We start from the raw sequence: 14,969 nt of genomic DNA on the forward strand, positions 1-14,969 counted from the left end.
TGAAAAATAATACTAATAGCGTCTGCATTACAAGCAATTTTTGTTTACTTGTCTACACTCAAGTGCTTGTATAATATTTTACCTTAAAAGCGCTGCCTTGTTTTATGTATGCACAGGGATATTGTGATACAGTCGATAGTCTTCTGGGTCTTGTAGGTTTAGGTCTATATCGTAAATAACATCCAGTTTAACACATTTAAGATAATCTAAATATACGAAAACAGCTTGCGTCATAATCATATTTGTTTATTTCCATCCTAAATAGTGAAATTCGTGATATAATCAATATTATTAGCAAAGAAATATTACAAAGTGTATGCTCTGAAAACCATGAACCTGCCATTTGTTTACCTCCGATAACCCTAAGTTGACCACACTAATATGGCGGTTTGGCTGACGTTTTCCAAGACGTACTTAGTTAAGGTGTGTCGCATCTAGTGTTTTATGATATACACACACACATATATATATATATATATGGTTATATAAGTCCATAGGCCTATAGCCTATCAAATTAGTGTTGCTACATCGTAACTTAGTACTTTTAGTAACAAACATCAAATGGGTTTAGGCTTGCTTTCGCTTCTATTTAAATTATTATATTCATGATAAGAAAACACGTAGATTCCATGTTCCTTACTGGGAGATTCATTTGAGATGTTAAGAAAACACGTAGGTTTCATATTCTTTTCACAGACAGCAATCTACAATGTTACAAAATAGGTAGGTTCCGTGTTCTTTACATGGAAAGTCATTCATGATGTTAAGAAAACAAAAAACACAAGTTCCATGTTATTTACGTGGAAATTCATTGATGATGTTAAAGAAATGCTCTAGGTTTGATGTTTCTTAATGTGTAGATTCATTCATGACGTTATGAAACACGTAGGTTCCATGTTCCTTACATAGAAAATCATACAAGATATTAAGAAAAAAACATAGTTACCATGTTTCTTCATTCATGATATTAAGAAACACGTAGACTCTGTGTTCTTTACGTGAAGATTATGAAAACATGTAAGTTCCATGTTCATTACATGGAGATTCATTCATGATATTAAGAAAACGCGTAGGTCCATGTTTCCAGTTTGTCCCTGTTGACTAACTTTCGAATGTGCTACGGTTATAGGCAGAAAAGTCGCTAGGTGCCTAAAAGATTCATGGCTCGGGCCCATAGGCGCGAAAAATTTCGGCGTTTCAGTATGACATCGATCATGGTTTTCTATTTTGATTTTTCAAGACAACAACTGGGGATTCAGTGCCCTATCAGATAGAATCGGGGCACAGACCCCGTGTGCCAGAGCCTAGCGATGCATCTGGTTATAGGTATGTTTCTCTTTAATCTTTATTATTATAGTATAGCAGAATAGGACTAAGTGCTTACTATTAAGATAGCTTAAACCTAGTGCTGTAAACTACATATTAGATATTTTAACTCAGATGTTAGCTAGAGAGTGCATGACATTAAAATGAAGTAAGTTCGTAAAAGTAGTCCTAGAATACCTAGAAAGCTCATGATAACGATTATGTCAAGAATTTAGTAATTTAGACTAATATGTAAACATGGATATATCAGTATAAGTCCTAGTGATCAATGCAGTGTTAGAGAAGAAGCATAGTGTGAAACACAGTAAATGTTGCCTTGAAAATCCAGGTAACAAATCGCATCAATGTTGCTCATTTGTCAAAATCATTGCCACGCATTCCTAACGTTACAGCAGAATTTTGTAGACGAATATTTTTTTTGCAGCACAATGAAAACACACTGATTCATTTAGATCTAAATAAATAATTTGCTCAAACTCATAAAATGAATGTAGAAATATGGAGTAAGATTTAAGTTACTCACAGATGAAGAGCTGTAGAGTTTCGTTCCAGAAAAGGACAGTAAGAGTTCTAAAAATATAACCAAAGAAGCTGTAAAAGTATTCGAGGAATACTACACTGCACAGAGGGTGACTGGTGATGAACACATCAGAAATCTTGTGAGAATTTTATGATGAAGTTATACAAGTCCCTTCTATATTCGTTTATTGTAATCTTGTAAACACGTGAAGATACAGTCCTATTTGCTATCTGATATTCAGTAACAAATTATTGAATAAGTGTGGCTAAATATTCTATTAAGTTACTTATTCCTTATGTATATATATATATATATATATGTCTGTGTGTGTATATATATATATATAATGAGCCTATGCCCTTCATATCCATGTTACCAGTATAGACCTGTATGGGCAAATAGGTCTTAGAGTTGAAATTTTATGTATTGTGGCACTGAAACATTGTTTAATTACAATAATAATCCAGGTAAAGATTATTGATGCTTAAAAGGAAATCAAAATCTTCAATGAAATGTTAAACATTTAAGATTTGCATGTACTTTAGGCTAAATGTACTATATGACAGAGCTAATTAATCATGTTTATTTAAAACTAAAAACAGAGGAGAGGGGGTAGAATGAAACAATAATTGACTAGTGATTTCGGGCAACAAGTCATTTGTTGCCCTTATAACCAGTCAATAATTGTGTATTATTATTCTCAACTTTATTTAACGCAAACTGTAGTTTATTACGAGACATTTCTATTAAGGTAAACTGGATTAGTGAACTTGTATGATATTAATAGCCCCTGATGAAGCTGTGAGAGCGAAGTATTGAGTTAATAAAGAAACATTCTAGAGATATAGCCTCTAGTGGCTCAGCAGTATGTCTGCGGACCTACTACACTAAAAACCGCGTTTCGATACCCGTGTTGGTCAGAGCACGGATAGCTCATTGTGTAGCTTTGTGCTTAACTTCAAACAACAGCAACAGCTGAAGATATAGGTCGTTATTTTATTTACCTTAATAGAAATATTTTTTTATTGTTGCAACACACCGAAACAAACATTTGTTTAAATATTGTTGTATATTATAATTGTCTGATGCATCACTTTAATTCTCATGCGCTTTTCTTCAGGTTAGATTTATTTCTTATTTTTTTTAAAGTTACAACTTTTACAGTAAGGAAGATTATTTTTTAGAATAGATACGACGTTTCGATCATTGGTGGGAACATTCTTAAGTACACAAGTTTTAACGGTAAAAGAGATATGTGCTTGAAAGAGCTTTCTAGCGCCTATGTACAACACAAACAGCATTGAAAGCACTCGAAACATAATTCAACAAAAACATCGTTACAGAACGAACATAAAAATAAATGCACAATACAAAAACGTGCTTAATTAGCGCTATCATATAGTATATTTAGCTTACATTCCTGGTCCTGCATGCAAGTCTTAAAAGTTTAATATTTCATTGTATATTTTGATCTTTACTTTCTTTACAATTAAAAGTTATGTACTTTAGAATGATTGCACCAGTGGTGGGAACGTTGTAACTGTTAAAAGAAATCTTCCTTACTATAAAAGTTGTAACTTGTAATAAAATAATATTTAATCAATAAGTAAACCCACACAAAACTAGAAATTTATTTCTATTTGATGAAACGCCACGAGATAAAAAAATAAAGAAAACATTTGCTCTGTAAGTCCCTAAAAAGTAGTGTTGAAAATTTTGAGTACTGTTTTACTAGAAACACGTGTTCATCCGATAAAAAATGATATGATTATATTATCATCAGTCCCATTGAACTTATCAGCATGTGACTGAAGCTTAAGGTGAACGAGAGGAAAAACGAAAATATTATAATTCCGTGTGATGTGTGCAGTATCAAAGCTGGAGATCTTTTATCACGATATGTTAATATTTCAAAGTAAAAAAACAGCAAACTTAATCACAAAGTGTAGATTATTCGACATCCAGTTTCAGGTTTCCAATCATCACTGGCCACTAAATATCACATAATTTAATGAACTTTCTCCAAATCTCGTATCATAAAGTATTTTGGTTTCAGAAAATAAATCTGTGAACATTTCGAACTTCGTGTCGTTTATAAAGGAAAGAAAGCTTAATTTTATGTATCAGAATAATTGTTAAATAAATAAATGAGAAATAGTGTAACATAACAATTAATGTGAAAATCTACAACCGTTCAAAAAATGTATACTATTCAAAAACACAAGTATTTTTTATTCGCTTAACTTGCTTACTCATAGAAGTTTATGTGTATCCCAACGCCTTTGTATACAAAATAATGTAAGTTTTAAAATCTTTTTACAGTTGTAGAATAACACCTACCAACTTATCATTATTTCAATATGATTTACTTTTAGACATGCATCATTTACTCGTGATCACAGACCGAATCTGTCAACTCACAAGGCAAGTCTTGAATAGTGTTGTATTGTGAATTTATTGTAAAGTTTGTTCTGTAACGATGTTTTTGTTGAATTATGTTTCGAATGCTTGCATACTGTTTGTGTTGCACATAGGGGCTAGAAAAGTTCTTTCAGGCACGAACAAAAGAATATTGATTTTTCTCAGTGAAGGATAAAGAAAACCGATATATATATTTATATGTTTATAATTTCTAACTATATTTTAGGATATTATAGAAGTTTCTTAACAATGGACACTCACTCGACCATATTAAGTGCGAAATCATAACTCGCATATTTCGTGACATATCGTGCGCAACGAAAATGTTGTTTTTTATTTTTCTATTACAAAAAAAGGTTTCATGCCATTTACATCAAACATGTTTGTTCCGGATGGTCGCAGAAGTATCACTGAAAATCTAATGTCAGAATCAGTGATGAATAAAAAAAATCCCAAGCAGTTGCATAATTTCGAATTCAAATGACTTGTAACGTATATTTGCTTATAGCCTTGTAAAAGTTTCATGTTCACGTGTGTGTGCTTAAATGATTTTACTTAAAAGTTCTCTTTCATGTCTCTTTAATATAAAAAAATTCTTATTTATAAATTGATTGCGAGGCCCGGCGTGGGCAGTTGGTTAGGACGCTCAACTTTCCATCTGAGGTTCGCGGGTTCGAATCCCACTCCCGCCAAACATGCTCGCCCTTTCAGCCGTGATGACTAACTGCTTTCGTTCTAGTCTTACACTGCTAAATTAGGGACGGCTAACGCAGACAGCCCTCGTGTAACTTTACGCGAAATTTAAAAACAAACAAACATTGGTTATAAATACATGTACTGTAAGAAGAAGAAAAATAAAAACTATAGCCTGATGTATGCTAAGATCATTATCAGAGACCGTTATCTTGTCAAATTGGTCGATTTTTAAATGAGTAAAGTTAACATGCACATATTTTATCTTAGTTTGATATTTTGATTCTCAAGAATCGTTAGATTTTGAAAATCTGAAATTGTGCTGATCTTACGATAACAAACCCATAAGTATTTCAATAGTGCAGACCGATGAGAAGATCAAAGACCTCAAGCTATCAGAAACTGAGAATGCCAAACGTTTTATGAGTGTTATAGGGCTCCTAATAAGTTAAATAGAAATTGAACAGTTTTTCGAGCAAAATTTCAAATCAATAAAGTAAAGTACTATTGAAAAACGTCCCGTAGATTGTAATTATGTACAAACTAGACTTCTAAATTCAAACACTTTTCTGTAAATTTATCAAAAGAACTGTATTTAGAATGTGTTTATTTCCATATACGATGAAACGTATGTTTACCGCAGCATAACCTAAATGATCAAAAATAAAACATAACAAAACTCGGTGTATGTATTGAATCACAGGTATGCCGTTAGTTAGAAATAGTAGAACCAATGCGTTTTTATTTCCAAAATAACAAATTCGTGAACTTATTACGTGGCTTTCTACATGAATAACACATCATAAACCATCCTGAGATATGAGATCCGCATTCCACAATCAATTCTTGGGTAAACACTCCGTTGTGTGCTACGACTATATCACTGGGCACTCAAATTCTTTAATATCAATAGCTTTTTCTTATAAATAGATCCTGCATGATTAAGCTAACGGTCATTTGAAGGTTGACGTCTAAAAATGATCAAAAAGTTGGGATAAGATTACAGTTTCTATATTTATGCACTCTTATTGAGAAACATAGATCTGAACACCTTTAGATCTACATGTAACCCTGCTCCAGACCGGTCGTATTTGAGAATGTTGCGGATCAGGCTACATCTGTCTCTATTTGGCACTATTGACACAGAAGCATCTATTACAAGCTGGAAGTTTGGTTTTGATTGATTTGTTTTGAATTTTGCGCAAAACTACTCGAGGGCTCTCTGCGCTAGCCGTTCCTAATTTAGCACTGATAGATTAGAGGAAAGGCAGCTAGTCAACATACCCCACTGCCAACTCTTGAGCTACTCTTTCAGCAACTAATAGTGAGATTGACCGTCGCTTTATAATGCCCCACGGCTGAAAAGACGAGCATCTCGATGACGGGGATTCGATCCCGCAACTTGCAAATTGCAGGCTGGACCCGTTTAATAAATTGAGACTTATATGTCATAAGTACGGGTCAATAATGTTTTAAATAAGGTTCTCCTGGTATATTAAGACTATATATACAATGAATCAGGAATGAAGAATTTCTGAATGACAGTGTAAACTCTACTTTTTGGTTGAAATTTTGGTCACTCTGATTTACAGTGTTGTATGTGGCAAATCGAAAGATACTTTTTTCTCTTTTTCTTTTTTTTTTGCATTCATACTCACCAAGAGGGAAGACGGGTACTTCAGCTTGTCATCTATATTTACCACCATTGCCCAACAAAGAGTGACAAATCTGGAAACACAGATTACTGAAATTCGCTTTGCTCTGTGAACTTTGACACTATAATTAATTACTTCGTCAGAAGAGCGAACTGTTAATTTACACAGTTGAATGGTGTATTTATTTTAATGTATATGTGGTTGACCTCACCTGGGCAACAGATCTGGCAAAAAACAACAAAAACATATAAGACTGTATTTATTGGGCCAGGGATGCTTGTTTGTGCATAAAAGATTCGTGAATATGTATCTGATGTACATATTTCTTTCACTATTGTTACGTAAAATATAATGATAACAGAAGATGGATGTTTCACCTGGAAATCGATAACACGTTATTTTTCGTTGTTTTTCATTATTGAAACTAAGCAACAACAAAAAAACAACATATCTTATCGATAATGCCGCCCCCCCCAGTGGCACAGCGGTATGTCTGAGGACTAACAACGCTAGAAACCGGGTTTCGATACCCGTGGTGGGCAGAGCACAGATAGCCCATTGTGTAGCTTTGTGCATAACTTCACACAAATAAACTTATCGATAATAAAGAAATATACTCAAGACACTACGATTTCTAAATTAGATTGCCAATATTAAAATTGCGAGCCCCCATTGATTCAGCGGTAAGTTTGAAGACTTATAACGCTAAAAACTGGGTTTCGATACTCGTGGTTGGCACAGCACAAGTAGCCCATTGTGAAGCTTTGTGATTAACAACAAAACAAAACATATAAAATGTATAATTATTGAATAAAACAAGCACATTAAAGTTCTTAAATGTTTAAAAACGAGTCAACCATTTTGTTTAGAAACGTTCAGGACATTTTTTAAATAATGGATTTTCGAAGTGTGTGAGATTAAATTTCTACGTAGAAACTATAAACGCATCTCTAAAAAGTAAAGGCTCTAATGTTTTATGTTTTATTTATCATTATAAGCACTATCGAAAATATCACCTTTTTTTTTACAGTACACTTATTACTTACTGCTGTTTTAAATTCCAGTATGTTTATGCTGTAGGCATTATCCGAGATATTTTAATATTTTGAAGTTCAATAGCAACCACAAGAATCTGGTTTACTGCTCTATTCCTGTTACTGTCGTGGCTGTAATAGTTGTGAATTTCTTCTTTAGATACCCAGTTTAAAATATGTTTTTAGTTAGATCTATTCAGGTATTTTTTCGTTGGTAAAAGAGTAGCCCAAGAGTTGGCCGTGGGTGGTGATGACTACCTGCTTTCCCTCTAGTCTTACATTGCTAAATTAGGGACGGCTAGCGCAAAGCTACACGAGGGCTATCTGTGCTAGCCGTCCCTAATTTAACAGTGTGAGACTAGAGGGAAGGCAGCTAGTAATCACCACCAACCGCCAACTTTTGGGCTACTCTTTTACCAACGAATAGTGGGAGCGACCGTCACATTATAACGCCCCCACAGCTGAAAGGGCGTGCATGTTTTGGTGGGACGGGGATTCGAACCCGCGAACCTCAGATTGCGAGTCGACCGCCATAACTACTTGGCCATGCCCGCTAGATTATGAACGGCTAACGCAGATATCCCTCGTGTAGCTTTGCGCGAAATTCAAGAACAAACAAACAATACTTCAAAGTCCGATTGAATGCTGGCTTACTTTTCAATTGTGAGGGAGAAAGAGGGGGGAGGGGAAAATTGATTGATAGAGAAGGCCCACATACAATCCTTTCCCGATTACATGAAAGATCTTGGCGGTCCTGCTGGCATGTGTTATTACTTAAGGCCAAAGTGCTGAAAATGCAATTTCTTCTTAGTGATATTACAATTACATAGTTTCGAGATGACATTCTAAAATACTGTCTATATTTCCTGATAGCAAGCTTACATACTGAAGAATATACAGCTTCTCAGGCGCAACTTAATAAGGTACTCTAAAAAATTGAAAGGAAATATTTCATAACGTCAACACTTAAATATTGAAATATATTTTAGAAGCACCATTTATTCACTGAATACAGTTGATAAACGAGTTGTGATACTTGGGAAACTGTGCCATGTTTTCTTAGTCTACAGTAACTCAGATAAACTTTAATTTATCGTAAAAGTTTGAATTATACACGCTTTTGGAGTTTGTAAACTTTTACATATAAAAATACTCGCCCCGCACAGTAATGACCTTATTTCGTTGGCTAGTTGCACACGGTCAAGACGTGCGTCACATTTATTCACTTTTGAACTTTCTGACAGATAATATTGTTGGAAACTTAATTTTGATCTTGCATCTGCTTTTTTTCATAGCATCTCTATATGTATTTAAGTTTAGAAATACCTGAAGACTGTTTTCTCCCTATCTTCACCCAAGAGATGAAGAACAACGTGAGTATTGCTAGCCCTATTCATTCAAGTATGTAGTGGTCAGTCCTCTCTATTTTCAGACAGAATATCTAGAATATCTATAAAATAGGTTGAGAAAGCTAACGTCTCTTCCGTTTATTCAGAAGAGCTGTCAGACGTTTAGTGCACCCATGTTTGCAATTAATAATAAAGAAATTAAATACCTTTGAAATTATACTTCAGTTTAAATCCGTTTATTGTACTTTCTGCCAGTTCTCCAGGTACTTGCGTTTACAATCAATCCCAACCGGGAGGCCAATGAGACATATGATGGGACCAAATATAAAATTAGGTTAATGGACAACATTATCTTAGGGGAGCAAGGAAATGTTAGCACCATCCCCTCCTAGCGCTGACCCTGGCTACAATCCTTATGTTTAAGGGTATCAGTGTACCTGAGACTGCCACATAGTTACTGCTCTAGAACACTAGTATTCTGAAGTTTAAAGAGGCCAAGAATTAAGATATGATTGAATCAACTTGCTCTCCAAAAAACTCTCTCTATGGTTTTTTGTTCTGGGTATATAGCCCATCACACTCGTAAAAATATGACAAAGTCCAAATGCTTTCATAAAACGTCTTACAAGCAGGTTCAACTGGTTTTATTGGGTAACATCCAACACTCATATCCTAAACAAGTTTCTACAAGAGCCGGACCTGGTTCGATAGTTAACGTGCTCAGACTGTAAGTCCAAGGATTCATTGTTCACGACCCAATGCCACACAAATGCGTTCCATACTTTGGAATTGTAGAGTCTCTATAAGAGTGACGGTGACATTCCACTATTTTGTCAGACAGTAGTAGCCAATGAGCTGGTGGTGGGTGCTGTTGACTTGTTGTTGGTAAATCTAGTCTATTATTTCAAAATAGAAGTTCACTGTCCTACAACTTGTTGAAAACTTTTTTAATGAATAAAAACTGAGACTGATTGCAATTCTAGCTCGTGACAATACAGGATTTCTAGTTAAGTTATTGAAAATGTCTAAGAAATCTGTCTTCTCCTTCTTAAGTTAATAGAAGTTAGAACCGAAACTTATACCATTCTGATGCTGTGACATATATCATTGAAATCTGGAACCCATTTAATGCGACATTTCCAGAGTCAAGCTTTAAAGTACCTAAGTAAATGTTTAGCTTTTAATACATTTTACTGTGTATCAAGTTTAAAGCTAACAGGACAAGTATAAATGTGTTAAGTTATAATTATTAAAAGTATATTTTTGTACACACTAATATTCTGTAACAGAAAATATTAAATCTATACATTCTCTATGTGGCTATTTAGTTCGTTATTTTATCTTTAAATTCGTTATTTGGCATTCAATATAATATGTTTTGAAATTTTTACATGAGCTAATTTGTAGTATTTTGAGCTGAATTATATTTCATTTTCTTTATCTTTGTCCTCCTCCTGGTGGATCAGCGGTAAGTTTATGATCTTACAACGTTGAAATCTGGGGTTAAATTCTTTACAGTGGACGGCGAGTATAAAGCTTATTATGTAGCTTTGCGCTGAAACAACAACATATTTTTCTAGTCCTCCGGTTGGTCAACGGTAAGTTTGCGGACTTACAACGCTAAAAAGCAAAATTCCATTCCCTACAGCGGACAGAACACAGAAAGCTAATAACAACATTAACTTCTGAATGTTCTGTTGGTTTTTTCAAACTACCTTGATAGCTGAATAATATTTTTTTTGTGTAGTATAACATTTTATTTCGAAAACCTTAGTAAAGAAAGTATCCCAGTTCAACTCTACAAACAACAAAAAAAAAGAACATCTGTCGTAAGACTTCTGAAGTTCTGACACATAACTATTAAATATTATCATAAAATGTAAACTTTTTCAGCCTTTTACACTGTATTAAGGAACCATTTTCAAAAATTAATGATACACTACTGCATAAACTGTGCTAAAATATGTTATAAATATGTTTTGTTTCATGGCATTCAGATATATAAATGTCTAACAGAAAAGTTTAAGTTTCGGCAACATGCATGTTCAAGAATGTATAACGAAAGAATAAATTAAACGTGGACATCAAAGTAAAAACAAGGAAAAACAAACGAACACAATCCTCATTCACAACACAATGTGTATTTTGAAATAACTTTCTGGCCAACTTCCAATTTGTAATACTGCTGTTTAGCTGTTAGGATTGAGGACAGGAACAAGTGCTTGATTCATAGACAACAGCTGAAGCAACAGGTGAAAACTAAAGACCCCAAAAATAAAAGGAAAAATCATGGAAATAACCTGCTTGAAGACTTAGTGGGGTATCCTATAAATCATTAGGTTACATACTTCAACAATAGACTACGTACAATTTTAACCCATTTCAAGCCAGTTCATACTGGTTTCTCTTCCACCTATTTCAATAGACTACCTTCCTAGAAGGTCTATAGAGAAACACGTATAAGCCAGCTTGCGATTTAAATCGCATTGTGTAATCTTTAATTTTTTAAAGATTTGTTTTGTTTTGTTTGTTTTCGTGAAAAGCCACACAATGGGCTATTTGTGCTCTATCTGCCTTGGGGAATCGAATCCTGGATTTTAGAATTGTAAGTCAATACACCTACCTTTGACCCATTGGAGGACCCTGTAAAATGATTAGCACGTGTTTACGACCTTGTGACATTCAATAAACACAGGTGTGGTTAACTACATGTTGAATCTGCTGGAAAATATTGATATTGTCACAGATGAAAGACACAGTAGAACATATAATCGTATATGCTAGTCGTATGCTGATTACTTCTGAGTGTTGATACTGCATGACAAATAAAGAGTTGCTTTCATTTATAGTACAGAGGAAGACGGTTGCTGGCAATAAAGACACTATATTCGTCGGGACACTATCTATATACGTAGGATTGTTTTTGTGTCAGAGGAAGTTATAAAAATGGAATTTTAAACGAGTTTTATATGTAGTATGTAATATGTATTTAAAAACGAACATAACATCCGAATAAAGTCACATACTAAACATCGCATGAACTAAACACTCGCTTTGCGTCCCTCTTCTTCCTTAGTTGTTCCTCCACAGCTCTTAGATTAAGGCGACCTTCAGATAAATCAATTCCTGAAAATCGCCGAAGGACTGTAAGTGTACCAACGAGTTCCTTCGTTTAAGATAGGTTCTCTTCCTCATCGTCCTCTTCTTGTAAGTCCATTTTGGGGATTTTTTGCATAATTTTTCACTTTTACTTCTTCTATCAACACATCATGAGTGAGTTCACCTCTTTATCCACATCAAGAAGTTGTTTAAAAGACTCCATTCTTAATTGATCAGGGATTGCAACACTGTCCAACGGATCATTCGCATCATTTTGGTCGTCATCTACAACCTGCAACTGGAAGCCTCCTTTTCTGAAACAATTTGCAATTGTCTCTGTTCGCATCAGTTTCCATGCTTCAGCAATAACAGTGACTGCTGTCAGAAGATCTATCTTCTTTTTTAGTTCTTCAGACGAAAGGTTAGGATCTGTGTGATCTTATCCATGATGTGCTGAAGTATGGAACGGTGGTGAGCCTTAAGGTTCCGGATGACTCCCATGTTCATTCGCTGCATAACAGATGTTGTGTTTAGGGGAAGAAACTCAAGCTTTATGTTTTGCAGTGAAACATCTGCAGGGTGAGATGCACAATTGTCTATAAGCAAGCATATGTTTTTCTTCGTTTTTGCGAGTTCCTTATCCCACTTGTGAAGCCATGACTCAAGTGTATTTCTCGCCATCCATGCATTTACGGAACTAGCGTGAGAGACAGGGAGCTATGTCAGATTTTTAGGGAAGCAACGTGGATGCTTAGCTTTTCCTATCAGAATCAAGGGCATATTTTTAGATCCTGTCGTGTTTGCACAGACAAGGATTGTGATTCGATCCTTAGGCAACTTTCCTCCTTCTGCCTTTGAACTACGTCCAACGTAGCCACGAGAGTCAAAAAGTTTGAAGAAGAGTGCCGTTTCATCAGCATTAAAAACGTCCTCGTGCTTATAAGAGTTAAAAATTGCTGGTAATTTTTCACTGAGTCATTGTTTTGACGCCGTAACATCTGCATATGTTTTCTCTTCGAGTTCAACTTTATAAACAATGTTGTGTCTTGCTTTTCATTGTGTGAACCACCCGTCGTTTTGCTGAAAACCTTCGATTTTCGTAGTCTGAGCTAGATCCACTGCCTTTTGACGAAGCAAAACCCCACTCGGAAGAACTCCTTGTGCCCGCTTTTCTTTGAACCATAGAAAAATAATTTCTTCAAGCTCTGAAAATGTGCCGGGACTATTTCGTTTCTTATTGGCGTTTCCTTGTCCACTCTGAAACCGACTCTCAAGATCACTTTTTTGCATCCAAATTAAATTGACTATCTGCCTGCTCACTCCAAACTGCTGCCTTGTAACTCCTGGCTGCTTGCCCGCAGCAATTACGTCCACCTTTTGTGACAGTGTTAACACTTTCTCTTTCTTTCCATAGTTACAGAGTGCACCAATCTGAAATTATAACACGTTTTTTTCAAAACCTTTACACAGCTGTCACAGTTGTCAAGTTCTATAAATGTATTGATACAGTAATTTTAATTTGCAGGTTGGAGATTATAACCGTCGGTTGGGACACTATATCAGTAGTAATTTTATATGTAGAAAAACCGGTTCCTTGGGTTTGGGACATTATAAGCGTTGAGAAACTATAACCACCTTCCTCTGTACTTGTGAAACAAGATTAACACATTTGAATGGTAGAAAGTTACCATTCCTTTGGACTATGCATTACTAAAAGGCTTATGAACTTTAGAAATGTGAAATCGATGACTCCACATTGGATCATGATTTTACCAGAATGCGACTTAGTTTTATGTCTTTTACAGGAAATGCAACACTGAAACATCAATGGATTGTTTTGCCTTGAAACCGAGTTTCGCTATCAGTGGCGGGCAGAGTACGGATAGCACATTGTGTAACATTGTGCTTAATTACAAACAAACTTATCTTGCCAAATGTCGGAGTGATATTCATTGCAGCATCATTGATTTCAAGCCGTACAGTATGTAATGATTTCAGTTGTAGATGAAAAACATGATTAATACCTCAGAAACTCTGAAAACAAAAACTAAAAAGCTCATATCTAGCTGGGACATTACTTTATGTGCAGGAAAGTATCCTGTCCCATTGTTATAAACTACCAAGATGTGGTTCTCAATCTGAGCTTCAGTTAATGGTCCCATCTCTGGACAAGATATCACCTTTCAGGTGCCGAGTGCACACCTGGTTATCAAATTTAATAACTTAAGTAACAATAATAATTATATCTCTAACATTTTTAACTCAAAGAAAACTGTAATGAATATTTTGTAATTCTGGCTTCATTTGGCTATCTGCTGTGTCCACTGCTGGGAATCGAACCCCGGATTTTAGAATTGTAAGTCCGTAAACTTACCGCTGTCTCACTGTGGGACCATACTTTATATAATTGTTAAAGAGAAACAAAATAAACTATCCACAATTTCATTTCTGCGCATCTCCACGGAGTTATCCCTGCAAACAACTTATTTATAAGACAATTTTAGTGTTTCTGCCCATTCCAAAGCACAGACTTATATTTTCTAACACACTATTATTCTTTCAGAATATATTTATCCATGTTTTGTTTTCCTTTTCTGTCATATAATTTTCTCTCTCTGTTAGTGGTTTTGTTATTACAGCCTTTTGTTACCATCATTTGTGATGTCACAGTATATGGTCTGAGCAATTACGAAAAAATAGCAGACTTTAAAATAGGTATAAAAATATTTTAATTAATGTTAATGTGGAGTAAATAAAATTTTGGAACAGTAATTTGTGGTTTCTCAGAAAGTGACTAGTAACTCCTGATGGTGTGAACCACAAATCGGATTTGAAGCTTTTTGTAGACATATTTTCATTACTGAAACAACAG

The 14,969-nt window shown here is 34.9% G+C and overlaps 1 protein-coding gene across 1 annotated transcript in view; it reads right to left on the reverse strand.

Annotated features, from left to right (window-relative positions):
• LOC106470426 (glutamate receptor 2-like) overlaps nucleotides 1-14,259 on the reverse strand; it is a 46,273-nt gene extending 32,014 nt beyond the window's left edge. Inside the window, exons 1-2 of the mRNA XM_022399940.1 lie at nucleotides 14,122-14,259; nucleotides 13,167-13,528 (exon numbers count right to left, since the gene is read on the reverse strand). Coding sequence (XP_022255648.1) covers nucleotides 13,167-13,528; nucleotides 14,122-14,259 — 500 coding nt within the window. The remainder of the gene's footprint in view (nucleotides 1-13,166; nucleotides 13,529-14,121) is intronic.
• Between the last annotated feature and the right edge of the window lie 710 nt (nucleotides 14,260-14,969).

The sequence above is a fragment of the Limulus polyphemus genome, unplaced genomic scaffold, assembly GCF_000517525.1.
Source record: "Limulus polyphemus unplaced genomic scaffold, Limulus_polyphemus-2.1.2 Scaffold105, whole genome shotgun sequence".
NCBI classification, from domain to species: Eukaryota; Metazoa; Arthropoda; class Merostomata; order Xiphosura; family Limulidae; genus Limulus; species Limulus polyphemus.